The 15,665-nt window shown below is 43.5% G+C and overlaps 1 protein-coding gene across 1 annotated transcript in view; it reads left to right on the top strand.

Annotated features, from left to right (window-relative positions):
- Positions 1-15,665, top strand: part of DOCK1 (dedicator of cytokinesis 1) — a 475,815-nt gene that overhangs the window by 103,996 nt on the left and 356,154 nt on the right. The window contains exons 19-22 of the mRNA XM_080912399.1: positions 2,176-2,273; positions 6,733-6,822; positions 7,143-7,243; positions 14,110-14,244. Coding sequence (XP_080768525.1) covers positions 2,176-2,273; positions 6,733-6,822; positions 7,143-7,243; positions 14,110-14,244 — 424 coding nt within the window. The remainder of the gene's footprint in view (positions 1-2,175; positions 2,274-6,732; positions 6,823-7,142; positions 7,244-14,109; positions 14,245-15,665) is intronic.

Genomic DNA, 15,665 nt, shown 5'->3' with positions numbered 1-15,665 from the left:
GCACCCCCAGTGAGGTGATTTATTAATTTTCTCATCTGAACTTTTTTTCCTCATATTTACAGTACAGAGCACAGATGGGCAGTACAAACGTTATAATTTCAGTTTTTGTCAGGTGGGATGGGATGTGGTTGCTGAGGCAGGAGAATTTACAACTTCAAATACAATCTGGGTTCTGCAGTGGGCTCCAGGCTACTGTACCTGACCTCTCTACTGAGCCCTGTTTCAAACAAAAACAAACAAACAACAAAAAATCCCCACCCCCCAAAAAAATGAAAAGAAAAACTCAAATAACAACAAAATAACACCCTCCCAAGAATAAGTAAATAACTAAAATTTGAAAGTTACAGGATAGAGAGCAAGCTCAGTCCAGTCACCTGATACATGACACCAAGTTGGAATGAATGGGGCTTAGATGATGCACTGGTCTCCATTAAAGAGACATCGATCACTTGTGAGATGGAGATTCCCCCAATCATTGGAAAAGGAGTATCAGATCAAGATGCATTCTTTTTTGTTACTTAACTTTCAGTAGAATCACAACACGTCAACTTCTGCCCAAAATTCCTAGCTCCTTTCATATCTGAAGGACGGCTGCTGGTTGCTTTTTTGTTCCCTGATGCAGTAAGCTTGCCTACATGTATTGTTGGATTCTTTTAGCTGCCCTGCAAATTATGCAGCATTGTACCCGCTGTTCAGACAAGGAGACGAGGGAAACTCCCTGCCCAGTGTTCTGTAGTTACGGTGTGACTCAGCTGGCTTTACATAATCCACACTGTATGTGGGTGCTGAGTGCCGCACCCCCCTCTGGTTTACTCTTCTAGTTATCAGGGATGCCCAAGGTGATGTGAAACACATGGAAATTTGTATGGGGTGTAGGTGGCTTTAGTGTGGTCTGATTCTGAAATTAGAATGCACGTCTGTTTACTGAATTCTTACCTAGATCCAAAATTATATGCTTGCTTTTAGTGTTAATGGGAGCTTTGGCTTTATTTATTTATTGTTTATTTGTTGATTTCAGTGCTTGTAGTCTCTTCTGTAGCTCCCTCTTGCTACCCATAAGCAGTCGATTAGATGCGGTTTGCCAGTTGCATTTTTTTTTTTTTTTTTTTTTTTGCAAGTAATGGCATAGAAATATAACTGAGGGGAGAAAGTATGGGGGCGTGGGCTTTCCGAGGCAGGGCTGAGATTCTGTCTTCCCACCTTAAAGAACATCTTAATGTCTTAAGCAAAATCTTTCAAGCTTAAGAAAAGAAAAGAAAAAACAAAACAAAGAAAAAAAAAAAAACAAACCCAAATCCCCGGAAGCCTGAAAGGATGGCTCTGTCTGTAGATTGTCTGCTCTGTAAGCATGAGGCTATGAGTGTGGGTCCTTAGCACACACATGAAAGCAAGTAGCAGCATCACATGACTGTAACCCTAGCACTTGGGAGTGGGTGGGGAGAGGCAGGTGCCCAGCCCATTGAATTGAGTCAAACTCCAGATTCAGTGGGAGATCTTGTCTTAAAAAGTGGCATGCAGAACGGTAATGGAGGAATAAATACTTGAGGTTGGGCACTTGTACATGCACCCGTACACACACACACACACACACACACACACTCACACACACCCTACAGATACATCCCTCTTCCTTTGGATATTTGAAAGCTAGTATATTCTATCATTCTGGATTTTTCTGCTAAGACCCATAACCTGCAAAGAGGGCAGCAGGCAGCTGCTCAAAGAGGGTTCTCAGTCCTCCATAGTCTTTGTGGTTCCACAGATTATCTAGTGTATAGTTTCAGGACTTAAATTTGTTTTATTTTATTTAGATAAATAGAGATTTGTTCATGAGCAGGAAGAGCCACATGGGGGATAAGGGCTTGGCAGCTCTGTTCCAGGGGTTAGCCGCTGCCTCTAATAGGTGGGACTCACCGCCTGCCCATTTGGTTCCCAAGTGGATGTTGAAAGCTTCTACACGGAAATCATTTCATGGTAAACACTGCTGGAAATTGTGAATTCGACTGTTCTGCTAATACGGATGTTAGCACTCAGTAATGAAGTATTTCACAAGCGAACCTTTTGAAAGCGGGTTGAGTTTTCTTCTGAGGTTCGAAGAGAACCCCATAAACTGCATGAATTTGAGACTAAGTCCTTGCTGTTAAGGGGGAGCTGATTCTGCTGTTCTGTTTGCAGTGGACCTCCTCGGGCTGTTGAAGTGGAGATCCAACACCAACCTTCTGCAGCAGAACTTGAGACAGTTGATGAAAGTGGATGGCGGCGAGGTGGTGAAGGTAACATGGGCTGTGACGGGAGGCTTGGTCTTGAGCTTTGTTCCTGTTATTACCTACTGACTGTGGGGGAGGGCAAAACTCTGGTTATAATTGCTTAACAAAGACACAAGTCTGTGTGTGCACAGTGCTGCTGGATTCTTTTTGGAAGGGCTGAGCGGCTTAACTTGGAAGTGTGAACCCATGTGCTCCTGGGTGCTGTTTTCTCTTTTGGTGAATCCTCAATGCTGTGTTCACAATGCTCAATGGTCATGTCAGTCACTGCCTTCTCTATGTTCTTAGGGTTTCCTGGGACATGGTGATGTAATTTTATCCCATGGGCTGTCCTGTTTGTACTGGGTTTTTTCATACTTACCGTGGTCATTGTCACCATCCTAGCTACTGACTCATGATTCTTCAACTGACTCAGATGTGACCAGGGTAGCCAGCTTTGGGCATGGTAGACTATTATGAGCACCAAGGGGTGGACCTGGTCATTTCCTATGTGACACTGAACTCATGGCCTAGCCTCACATTTCGACTCAGGAGAATGTTAGCTACTAATTAGAGTTGTTTGCTTTGGTATCCATTTGTTCTTAATATCTTCATTATTGGAGAATTTTATACAATACATTTTGATTATCTTCACTCCCTCCTTCCCTTCCTCTCCTCTCCTCAACTCCTCTCAGGTTCACCCCCACACCTCTGTACTTTCCTTTCCAACTTCATGTCCTTATTGACAAACAAAATTAAGAGCCCATAAATTCCAACTTGTGAAGCCCATTCACCAGAGCATCGGAAGCTACGTCCTTCAAGAAAACAGACTCTCCATGAGGAGCAATTAACTGTTCCTAGTGCCTCACTGAGTGGGAGAGGCTCATCTGGTTTGATCTTGTACAGGTCTTGTGCAGACAACCACAGCTGCTGTGTATTTGTGAGAGCAGTCCCATCTGGAAGACACTTTCACTCGGAAGCTTTTTGATCTCTGTCTCTTAATATCTTTTTAACCCCTCATTCCTTGTTTCACTGTGATGGGGTATGATATAGTTGTATGATCTGTGGCTTAGCATCTCACAGGCACTCTCTGTACTGTGTAGTTATGGCTACCTGTTCAGTGTCCTGACCTGGGAGCCCTCAGTCAGAGCAGTGATATGAACTCCTGTAAGCATCAGGTTCTGTCCCTTATGTTTTCTAATAGTTTGTCCTTCTAGCATACCGCCTCCTCCACCCCCTCCTGCCTTGGGCTCTTCTCCCATGTTCCATATAAGGTGCTTGAATGACATTCTCTTGCGCAAATGGAAATATCGTCATTGTCAGGCTGATCCCTCTGGGCCAGGGGACACCAAGCTGGCCAGTGGCCTATGATGTCTTATAGATCATTTCTCTACTGCTTAGTCGGCACATTGCCTCTTCCATTCTTCACCCTCTGTGAGAGGAGCATGCAGTAAGGGACTGCCTTATCTCTGGAAAATTAATTACTGAAAATGGCCTTAATTAACCAGCAATGTGCTTAACTTCAGCGTGGACTCATCTGCTTGCACTACTTCCCTGCACTTCGTTGTGTAACCGCTCAAACACGTTCTCGCTAATCTTAAAATTTTAATCATCTCTTCAGTCCTGCTCTTGTACCAATGGCCTGGACATTAATTGCTTTTTAGACTCCCTTGGGTTGTAAATCCCCAGTTCAAATGGGAACTGGGTGGATACATGAATGTAGTTTAAAAGAGGTGTGTTTAATGAAACACTGTCTTGAAATTCCTTTTGAAGTCCCAGTGTCATGCATTCATGGTACTGCTGTTGACTTGATGTTATACCATGAAAAGAAATCTAGAATCACCTTGTCCTCGTCTCTATTCTCTATAGCTAATGTATCAGATCTGAATGTTCCCCCATTGAAGTGCTTTTCCTATCTCTCCCTTCTTCCAGTGATCACTGGTTCTCCTGGCTGGGCTGGGCCGACCTAACCTTGCCTTATCTGGTGTGCTCCATCTGTTCCTTCTCTGGCCGCTGTATTCTAGCTCGTTCCTGGAGAGATGAACTGACTTCTCTAAACCATGCAGTCTTGATGGTCATCGACTCAAGCTGTGTGGTCTCTTTCTTCTTTATTTAGAGACATTGATAGATGGTGGGGGTATATTCCATTTATTCCATGGCTCCCTTGTGTGTTTTCATAGCTGGTAGAGGAGGGACAGCAGTTGCCTGATGGATTGAGAAAGAAATTTGTACACATAGTGGGAGAAATGGGTTTACATGAAGATGGAGAATGATGATGGCTGCCCGATTCTTAACTTGGGAGCTCAGAGAGTAAGGGAAAGGGTATCTGAGCATCAGGCCTTTGGCTATATGTGGGGACCCTTCCAGATGTTTGTCTGACTACCAGGTACTATGTCCAGAGTGGGAGGCTCTGCTCTCTCCAGTTCTGACTCTGGGCTGCCTGCCTTGCATGAACCGTGATGAGCTTGCTACCCAGAAAGCCTGCTGTCAGGGACACTGGGCTGTTAGCAGATGGCATGAAGTTTTGACCTTTGCAAAGATTTACAATGTGAAAACTATGGGCAGTGTAACAAGGTTGTACAGACCCAAACCGTCAGAGTTGAGAAAGATCTTATCATGTCCAGACTCCAGTTCTTGATGTCAACAGTAGTTATCTTTTGCTAGTTGTGTGACCCATTTTCTCTGTATAGTAGAGGTTGGGTAGCACAGTGTGGATTCCTGGCTCTGGTGCCAGATATTCTGGTTTTCAAGCATGAAGCACCGGTGGGTAGTTGGAGCTGGCACTAGTTTGGGAACAGGTTCCTGTGGCTTGTGTCCTCACTCTTCCAAAGGCATATGGGAGTCCTTGTGTTGTCTACCAGGGCCTCTGTGTGCTCTTGTGTAGGCTGAGCATCTCAAAATCTGGACCCAACATCTGATGCAGCCACTCCTTTGATATTCTGCCTGTGGCCACTTCACCCACTTACTTTTGAAAAACAGTTTTTTTTCCCCCTGTTTTTTGAGACATAACTTACATACCATAAAATTTCTTCTTTAACTCTGTTCAAGTTCAATAGTTTTAATATATTTATAGAGTTGTGCAGTCTCCAGTATGATCTAAGAACAGTTTCTCAACCCACAAAAGAAGTTCAAACCTATCAGCAGTCAAGTCCCAGAGCCTCTGGCACCCAGAGTCTAGTTTCTTTTCCTGTGTTTGGTTAGTGGACAGAGTATCCATTCTGTTGCTTCCCTAGGAATGTCTTGTCCCCTGTCCCCACATGGCTGAGTGATGGCCCCATGAGAGGATAGATGGGGACAGACAGAATGCATTCATGTTGCTCACCCATCGTTTCATTTACTTTTCTTTCATCAGTGAACAGTGCTGCTTCCGTTCTTTCGGCTGCCTTCATGTGAGCATCACATGGGCTATGTATCCAGGAATGCTTCGGTTGGGTTAGAGGGTTGGTATAGATTTAGGTGTTTAAGGAATTATTCTCAAAGTTACTCTCGAGTTACTCTCCCAAATCTCTGTACTATTTTATATTTCCCCCAGCAGTGAGTGCACTAAAGCTCCCATTTTTTTTTTTTCTGCATCCTCTTCCACACGGAACTGTGATGGCCTTTACAGTGGGTGGGGTGTAGGCACCTTTGTGGTTTCAGGTGTGTGTCCCTACTGAGCAAGGATGAGGCATTTGTACTTTGTTCCTTCATGGCCACTATTGCATCACATGCTTTCCCCTCTCACCCTCAGACATCCCTTCCACTGCGGGTCTCACGAGCTCAGTAAAATCCAGTCCGTCTTCCGCCCTCTTTAGAGTGTGGGATCTGTGTGACAGGTCTCTGGAGTCTAATGAAATGAGTGATGCTTTGTTTTCCTGTATGGCCATTTCCTCGGTGCGTTTCAGTCTACTGACGGAACCGTGTAGCTGTTGCTGATGTTGCGTGCTTTCTTTCCACCACCCTGCTATGTTCCTTAACCGCAGGCATACACTGTCTCCCATTTTCTTCTTTCTGGTAGAAGGTCTTCTTTCTCAGCTGAAATGATGCTCTTTGACTTCTGCTCATTACTCATGGCCTCTTACACTTGGTTGGGAAAAATGTGTCTGATGTGTCCTTATGAAAATATGGAAGACACTCGAGAAGGGTCTCTGAGCGGAGTGGGTGTTAAAGGACGTCTCCCAGCTCTAGCCTTCTTCCGGTTGGACCAAGGTGACCTCCTTTTGTCTGGCATTCAGTCATGTGGGATTTTGCTTCAATCACCTATTAGAAATTACTAGCTTAATTACTTAATTCATACATTTATTGAGACAGGATCTTACTCTGTAGCTCAGGTGGGTCTGGGACTTCTTTATAGCTCAGACAGGTGTCCTGCCCAAGCCTCCCCAGTGCTGGGATTACAGGTTCGTAGCACTATTCCTGGACAAAGTCGAATCTTGCCAGAGGCCAAGGCTGTGCTAGGCTGGGGGAGGTAGGGTAGAGGGACAGTTCAGTGACCTCTGTGTCTTTGCAGTTCCTGCAGGACACCTTGGATGCCCTCTTCAACATCATGATGGAGAACTCTGAGAGTGAGACGTTTGATACCTTGGTGTTTGATGCACTGGTAAGGGGACCTCCCTTTCATCCCCTCAGAGCAGTGAGGTGTTCTTTCATGCTGCAGCCTTTGAAGGGGGAAGGGACCCAGCCCGGTCACCTTGAAAGCTTTTCTGGAGAGTCAATCAAAAAGGAAGCCTGGGGGAGTGCAAATATACTTTGAATGTGAAACTATAGTTATGTTAATACCCTTGCTAGGGTGGGGGGGTGGTATAAATCCTGGAATGGCCTCAGCCTGGACCATTTCCAGCTCATTTCCTCATCACAGAGGAAGGTTCCAGAAGGGTTTTCCCAGTCCCACTCACGAGAATGTTTTGGTTATGTTGATAGGTCTTTATCATTGGACTAATTGCGGATAGGAAATTTCAGCATTTTAATCCCGTTTTGGAGACTTACATTAAGAAACACTTCAGTGCAACGTTAGCCTACACGTGAGTTCTCTGGTGTTATTTCAAACTACTGCTTCCTTTTCTGATGTCTGCAATCATTTTCTTCTGTGACTTCGGCCTATGAACATGTATTTCTCCACTCAGAATGCTGGCTTCACTGGCATCCTTTGTATTGTTGTTTTCTTCTTAACAGATGTGAAAATCTTGGTAAAAGAGATATACGATAAATTAGCCTCACATTTTGGAATAACTCCACATTCCCCTCCACACCTTCCATTTATGTTTTGAGAATTTCTGCTTATGTTTGATGAAGCTGATGTATGGATGCCTGCTTCCTGTCACACAATGGCCCCCCAGCAAGCAACTAATGAATGAATAAATGGATGTGTTTCTGTTTTGAGGTTATTGGGTGTATGTGTGTGTACATAAAATGCAGTTTTGTATTCTCCAGCCTCCATGCTCCTGAAAGTATGTCTTCCCCTTTCTTACACGAATTTTAGCCATTAAATTACTTAGATTTTTTTCTTCTTCTGTCCGTCTAGGGCCCTTGTCTCCAGTCCTCTCAGAGCATACAGGGAACTTGTTGGGCTTGGGCCAGCAAGACAGGTTACCTCTGTTTGGTAACACAATTCTGGATGCAGGGTGCAGGGGCTTAAGTGACAGCTCTGTCCTTTATGAATTGTGTGAGCTTAGGCAATTTGCTTAACCTCTCTGGCCTTCAGTCCTTTTGTGTATAAAAGAAGACGATCTTAGACTTGTTTGAGAATTCTAATGAGTTATTAGAGCTCCGAATAAACCCTGATGCTTAGACAAGCACTGAGCAGTTGTTGGGGTTCATTTACTTGGTTCGACTTACTCTCTCATGTTGGGATTTAATGACATGTATTCAAATTTTGTATTGTGTAATTGCATTGAAAACTAAAAAGAAAAAAAAAAGTCATGCTATTTCTTTAAGAACACTACAGTTTAGAGTCTGTCAAATGAGTCCAGGGCCCCATCTGTGGTTCTGAGGACTTTGTAAAAGCCTGTTTTCTGACTGTGTAGCTGTGACCTCAAGGTCCAGAGATGCCAGCCTGTGCTGCAGATCCCTTCCTGCCCCGTTCTGCATGCCCATGGCAGGTGGGGGGGAGAGTCCCTGGCAGGACTGGGAGCTGCAGAGCAAGCTGTGTAGAGCCGTTTATTAGTCTTCGCTTAATGTTTACTCAAAGCTCTCTGCTGGCTCCGTGGAGATGCCCTGTAGGTTTGAATATTGGACATTTTCTTCCAGACTCTCCAGGAAAGGAACAAATTGGGGTGCCTTCTTGCCCTAGTGACTAAGCATGGCTCTTCAGGGATTGTGGATGTGGCCAGATGTCTAAGCCGGTAGCAGGCCTCCATATGCAGATGATTTCTAATTTTCCTTTTCAAGCAGGGCCAATCCACAGTGTGGAGAGTGGCTTTTCTAGGAAAGGACAGCAGTGCTGAGTTCTGCCTGTAGTGTCTACTGCCTGGTGTGTGCCTATCCTTGCTCACTGGTGGAAAAATAAAATAGAGGAGTTGGAGTGCTGGGGATATAGCTCAGTAGAGTGAGTACTTGTGTAGTATGCCTGAAGCTGTTAGTTTCAGTTCCAGCATCTTAGGGCCTGGGTGTGATGGGTCACTCTCTGAGGGAGTCAGGAGGATCAGAAATTCAAACTTACAGGCTACATGAGTATGAGGACCAGCTGAGTTATATGGGATTCCACTTAAGAAAAAGTGTGCGTCTGTGTGTGTCTGTGTTTGTGTCTGTCTGTATGTGGTGTGTGTGTGTATGTGTGTCTGTGTCTGTTTGTCTGTGTATGTATGTGGTGTGTGTGCATGTGTGTCTGTATGTGTGTATGTGTGTCTGTGTATGTGTGTATGTGTATGTATGTCTGTGTTTGTGTGTGTGTGTGGTGTGTGTATGTGTGTCTGTGTCTGTATGTGTGTGTGTTTGTGTGTGGTGTATGTGTGCATGTGTATATCTTTGTATGTGTTTGTGTGTATGTGTTTGTGCATTTGTATGTGTGTGTGTGTGTGTGTGTGTGTGTGTGTTTAGATTTTGGAAAATTAGTCAATGGGAGAAGTTAAAGCATCATTCTGTCTTTAAGCTTAGATGAAACAGAGGCAAGAATCAGATTCCTTCTGTTCTGTCTGTGCTGTCTGCTTTAGAAATAGCTATCTATACCACATTCTGATAAATTGTCAGTATTGTTTTATACATCAACTACAAGAGTTAATGAAAAAAAATAAGAGCTTACTTGTTGGTATATTGTGAAAAATAGGAACTCACATATTTGACATTACACTTAAAACAGTAAAAATTCTCTTTTCTATGAGTTTTAAAAAACATTTAAATTATGTGTGCATCTGTCTGTGTGGTTGTGCATATATGCATGTGAGTGCACATGTTTGTGGTGTCCAGCAGAGGGCACCGGTTCCCCTGGAGCTGGAGTGACAGGCAGTTGTAAGTTGCCCTAAAATGTTGCTGGGAATCAAACTTGGTTCCTCTGGAAGAGCAGGATGTCATCCTAACCATGGAGCCATTTCTCAGACCTCTAAAACAGTAACATTTTGATTCTATGGAAACTTTGCTTCCTCAGTAGTGAATCTGAGCATTCAAACTTTGAAACACCAAAAGAATAACCTTTGGCTTATGTAGCACCCAGTGAAAGGCTGTTCCTGCATATTTTCTCCTTCCATTGTGGGTGCTCATAATGTTCTGTGGGTGAGTTGAAACTGCACTACTATCTATGAAGAATCTCCATCCATCCTGTACCCTGAAGACCTTCGCAGGTCTACTTATGTATCCCTATCCTGGAACTCACTGTGTAGGTCAAGGTGGCCCCAAAGTCACAGAGGTCGACCAGCTTCTGCCTCCCTCGTGCTGGGATTGAAGGAATATTGCCATCTTTTGCCTTTCCAAGGCTGTGTGAGTAGAGAGAAAGCGGCTGGCAGTGGGCGTTCCCTTTAACACCTCAGTTCCAGCACAGTTCCCTGCGTTGGGACTTCACGGAGCCTGGGGCACCGTAGGTGCGGCCAGTACTGATCCCATTGAGAAGAGAAGGTAGTGCTCCTATGAGGACTGCTTTTCAAGTAACCTTTATGCCATGGCTCCTTTCTATCTCATGTACTGGATCTCATGGGGCTGCCATGAGTGGACCATTGACATAGCTGAGACTCCATTTGCTCCGCCCCAGTTTGGCTTCCATCAGAGGTTTTGATCTTTTTGCAGTCATGCAATGGCCGTGCAGATTTGTTTTCTGGGTTTGGGCCATTCACTTTGTAGAGCCTAATCATTATTTCAATCCTTCTTTTGATTAATGAGTTAGAAGGATTCTCATTCCCAAGTGTGTGCTAAGGATGTTTTTGTTTGTTTGTTTGTTTGTTTGTTTGTTATTGTTGAGTGTTGGCTTGGATAGAGTTGAAAAGATGAGCTGTTGTAAAGCTTGGAAAAGTAACAGGAGCTGGGTAAGACAGACCCGTGCCAGGCATTAGTGGCTTCAAGGAGTGGCTTTGTTCTGGGGCACTCCCCAGTGAATGAATCCCAGTGTCAGACCTTACGGCAGATGGATCCTTCAGGCCATCCTTCAGAATACACAGTGTACACCATCACACAGGCTGCCCCCACAATGGCTCACACTTCCTTTCTGAAGTGCTTTAACCTGTTCAGGGTCAGAAATGCCTTCTTATTTATTTGGTCACTTACAAACTTTTTAAGTTATCTTTTTAAATTTCAATAACATTGTAGGTAGAGGGGTGGAGCACAGGAAAGGTACGGGCTGTGCTTCCATAGGATCAATTTCAATCTGCAGCACCCACATGGCAGGTCTCAATAGTCTGCAACTCCTCAGACAATCTGATGCCTGCTTCTGAACTCTGATAGCACCAGACATATGCACAGACATATGCAAGCATAAGAACTATACAGATTAAACAAAAATTAAAAAGTCAGAAAAGGTATGTGTGTGTGTGTGTGTGTGTGTGTTTATGCACATGTTTCTGTCTTGGTGTGTGCACATGCATCAGTTAAGTACTAATGTCAGAGGCCCCCTTTCATCTCTCTCTCCATCTTGATTTTTGAGGCAGGACCTGTCACTGAACTGAGAGGTTACTGACTTTCTTAGACTCACTGGCCTGTAGATCTCACAAGTCTTCCTCCTCTGTTTCTGCCTTGCCAGTGCTGGCATTGCAATTGTATGCTACTACCATGCCTGGCTTTTGTAGTGGGTCCTGGGGATTGACCTCAGGTTCTCATTTTTGTGGGACAAGCATTTTACCTTTACCCACTGACCACTCACTCTATGAGTATGACCCTTCACTCTATGACCCCAAACTCCATGGTAGTTTGCTTGTTTAAAATTTGGAAGTGGGCCTGGAAAAATGGTTCAGTGACTGTATATACTTAGTGCTCCTGCAGAGTACCTGAATTTGCTTCCTAGCACCACATGTTGGCTCGTCACTGCCTCTAACTAATGTTCCCTGGAGTCTGATGCCTTTGTGGGCATTTGCTCACATGTGATATATATATATATATATATATATATATATATATATATATATATATATATATAAAATCTGGTACAGGCATATGCACATATACATAAAATTAACTTTAAAGTGAATAGAATTTCAAACATTTTTGTTCATTGATACAGTAGTTTCGGAGAATCATTTTATGAATTCAGACAGTTTTTCCATCCTTGTAACTAGTGCTAGAGACAAGATGTCTGTTCTATATTGTTATTCCCCGACATAAGAAGACTCCTCTTGCCCTCAGAGTCAGTGTTGCTCTCGAAGCCGCCATGTTCCCGTTTCTGTATCCCAGGTCTTTTGTACTGTTGTGCACCTGGCTCTTTCCCTTCAGCATAACGCTTTTGAGATTTGTCCATATTGCTGCATGTGTCATTGTTTGAACTGAGCCCTTTTGAAAAATCTCTCAGTCATAATTGACTCCCATGATTTGCTCCATCATTAGTGATAGATGGGCTGGAGAGCTGCTAGATTCCTGGTATTCTGCATAAAGCTGAGAATTCTTGTGTTTTATAGACACAGCATTCATTTCTCTCGGGTAAACGCTCAGGCTAAATTTGCTGGACCAGAGAGATTCACATGTAGTTTATGAAATTATTCTATTACTTTGCATTTCCACCAGCAACTTACAAACACCTTTTTTTTTGTTGGGTAGGAATGTGTGGCCATGGATGTAGCTCTGTAGGTAGAGGGCACAGAAGCCCTGTAGTTGATTCCCAAGCACATAAAACAAACCGAACCAACAACCCCCCCAATCCATGTTAGTGGTGATGGAACCTCCCGTCTAGCCTCTAGCCCTTTGCATACTTAATAGCTGAGCAATGTTCTACCGGTTTTCATAATTAAATTACTTCCACAGCTCAGGGGATGGGCATGATATTGCTTATATGTTTTATTGCAGTAACTAAGCTGAGGGAGATCTTAGTGAATACACCTGGAATTGCTGCTGTATGAGATTCCATAAAGTGGAGTATCTGATGTCAGTGGATTGGAATATTTTTGCATATAACTGGTGTCAGTGAGAAAACACCGTGGTTGATGGTGTTGGTTTCTCGTGTAGCCCCTCCTCTTGTCTTTACTAGGCAAACATTTCCCTTGTTGTTTGTTTATGTAATTGTATTACTTACTTTTCTTCTGCATGCTGAGGACTGGATGGAGGGCTTGCCTCCTGCAGCAGGCATCTTCCTACAGAGCTGCTTCCTCATCCCAGTCTCATTTTAATTTGCATGCATTTGTTTATTAATGCAGTTGATTACTTTTTACAAATTACATTTCTCAAATTTTGTTTGTTTGTTTTACATCAACCTTCTCACATTCCCTGAAGGTCTGAATGAATCTGTTACCATTTGGACTCTGGTTATATGTCATGAAGCAAAAGAGGAAAAATCTCAGACTTTGGCCTGGGTCAAGAATTTTGTAAAAAAGTGTCTATGGCTGGGTGTGGTAGCATAAGTCTTTCATCTTAGTACTCTCCAGGCAGAAGCCGGTCCAGTCTATCAGTGGTTCTCAACATTCCTGATACTGTGGCCCTGCAACTCTGGCACTGTCATGAATTGTATTGTAAATATCTGATGTGCAGGACATCTGAAAAGTGGGTCTCAACCCACAGGTTGAGAACCACTGAATAATAAGTAGCCCCAGGGCAGCCAGAACTCCATCAAGAGTCTCTATGTTAAACAAACAAACAAACAAACAACCCCCATCCCCCCAAGCCCCCAAAACATAAGAAGCTATGAATTACAGGGTCGCAGTGGACAATTCATTTGTGCTTACTTTCCATGGTTATGTCTGCCATGGGATGGATCATTTGAAAAATAATTCTGATGAATTTGTATGTGCTGTGATTTGTGTAACCTTTTTTCATGTTACTGATTTGTTTTATGATCCCAGTTTATAAATATGAACATGAGAAATAACAGTTATTATTTATGTTTTAAAAATGGAATGTTTTGGGGTGAATGCCATCACGAAGTGATGTAATATCTATTCTAAAAATGTTACTGTTTTTCTTCTTTTTACACTCTTAGTAGAGATTCTTAGGAAGTTGATTTAAGATTCAGCACCGGTTATTTGTATTGCCATCTAACGATTTCCCATTCAGTGTAAGGCCTTTAGCTGCAGCCAGTTAGCTAACCTGAACAGGTGGCTGATGGTCCTGAGTGAGAGACTCTTTCATCCCACCCCCATAAGATTCCTACAGTGCCAGGAAGTGTCTTGTATTTTATCAGGTGTCTTGCTTGATTAGGAAGCCCTTATGAATATGCATATTTTCATTTGAGGAATTTAGAATAAAAGAAATGCTGTAAACGTCACTCTCAGTTAAGTGTACAGTTGGGATTTCTGAACCCTTGACTGACATATGTTTCCCTCATGACCAGGAAGCTGACCAAGGTTTTACGGACCTACGTGGCCAGTGCTGAAAAGCCAGGAATAAACGAGCAGCTGTACAAAGCCATAAAAGCCTTGGAGTACATCTTCAAGTTCATAGTGCGCTCACGGGTACTGTTCAACCAGTAAGTGTTCAGTGAAGGCCCTACGAAATCTTCACTTGCTTTTTTTTTTTTTTTTTCTTTTTTTCAGCCTTCCTTCTCTCTCCCAGGGTCCTCTGTTCTGTCCTTGGCTCCTCTTCCTTCTGTTGTGACTAAGCACTCATAGATGAAGGGCAGATGTGCGTTTGCCCATACTGACCCTGACAGCTTCTGCATCTGTCCCTGCAGAGGTTGCGCTATCTCAGAGGCTCAGGAGTGTGCCTGTGAGCCAAACATTGTCTACTGAAAGCATTTGCAGTGCTTCTCACGCAGTGCTGGGCATCCACCAAGGGCTTGGCAGTACTTTTCAGTATATCTTCATAGAGCAAAAAGCCCCACAAGAGCAAACTGAAACAAAACAAGGAATGAGGAGGAAGAGCCAAAATCAAGTTGTACTGTCTCATGTGGGAGCTCTGCAGTGCCCTGGGCACTTTTCTCTTTTCAGCAGAACGCTGTGTTTCTCTGGGCACTAGAGCACCCTTGGGCCTTCTGCCTAGTGAGTGGTTTATGGCAGCTGACCACCTTTTGAGTTAATTTTGTTCTTGAAAGCAAGTTGGGATATCTATGACTCGATTACTTTATAGAATATTTGTCTTTTATAAATTGATACTTAAAACCTCCATGTCTGTGCTGATAAAAGGAAGTCACGTTGTGATCACCCCAGTATCTCACACTACCAGGAGAGATGTGCAAGTGGATAGGGTAGGTTTGGGGTATGGAGGGGATTCTGGTTATTTTTGGAGGGTACCATTTTTTTTTTTTTTTTTAATTTTGCATGTGTGCCCATGGTAGCTATTTTAGATTGATTGATGTTCTTCTTGTAGGTTTCTACATACAGAGATGGGCTTTCTGAATTCACCAGTCACAGAGCACGCTGGCTTTGCAGAGAACAGGGCACAGATGTTATCAGTGAAAACTTGGCATAAAGTTCATTGGACCCCTATCTACACCTATTTTCTCTAATCTCCAGCTTCACCTGCTTGTAGTGGATATGTTCACGAATGCTGAGAGGAAAGGGGAAGAATGTATAAAGAAGGCTGTAGTTGAGTGCTAATCATTGTGGAGACTAGTAGTGGACAAAACTGGTTTATCTCCCAAGAATTGGGCAGCTCTTCCTGTGCATGGGGCTGAATGTACTCTGTTCACCTTAAGGTTCCCATGGTTGAGCCAGTAGTCATAGGAAGAAGACCCACATGAGGCTTTGCCCTTGATTGGCATCTCCAAAGCTTGCTCTTTCTTATCACTTGTTGGAGATTGTCAAGTATAGTTCTGTCTTTTTAGGGTGCTTAAGCTGGCAGTGATTTCCCCACTGTCAGGTGAGAATGAGGGCAAGGTAAACTGGCCTATGCTCTGCTGTGTATTGTCTGTTTTCAGTCTTGCCAGTTCTGTGACAGTGAACGCTGTGG

Source organism: Micromys minutus, assembly GCF_963924665.1.
Source record: "Micromys minutus genome assembly, chromosome: 2".
NCBI lineage: Eukaryota > Metazoa > Chordata > Mammalia > Rodentia > Muridae > Micromys > Micromys minutus.
Note: the sequence above shows the minus strand (reverse complement) of the source record. Positions and strands in the feature narration are given on the sequence as shown.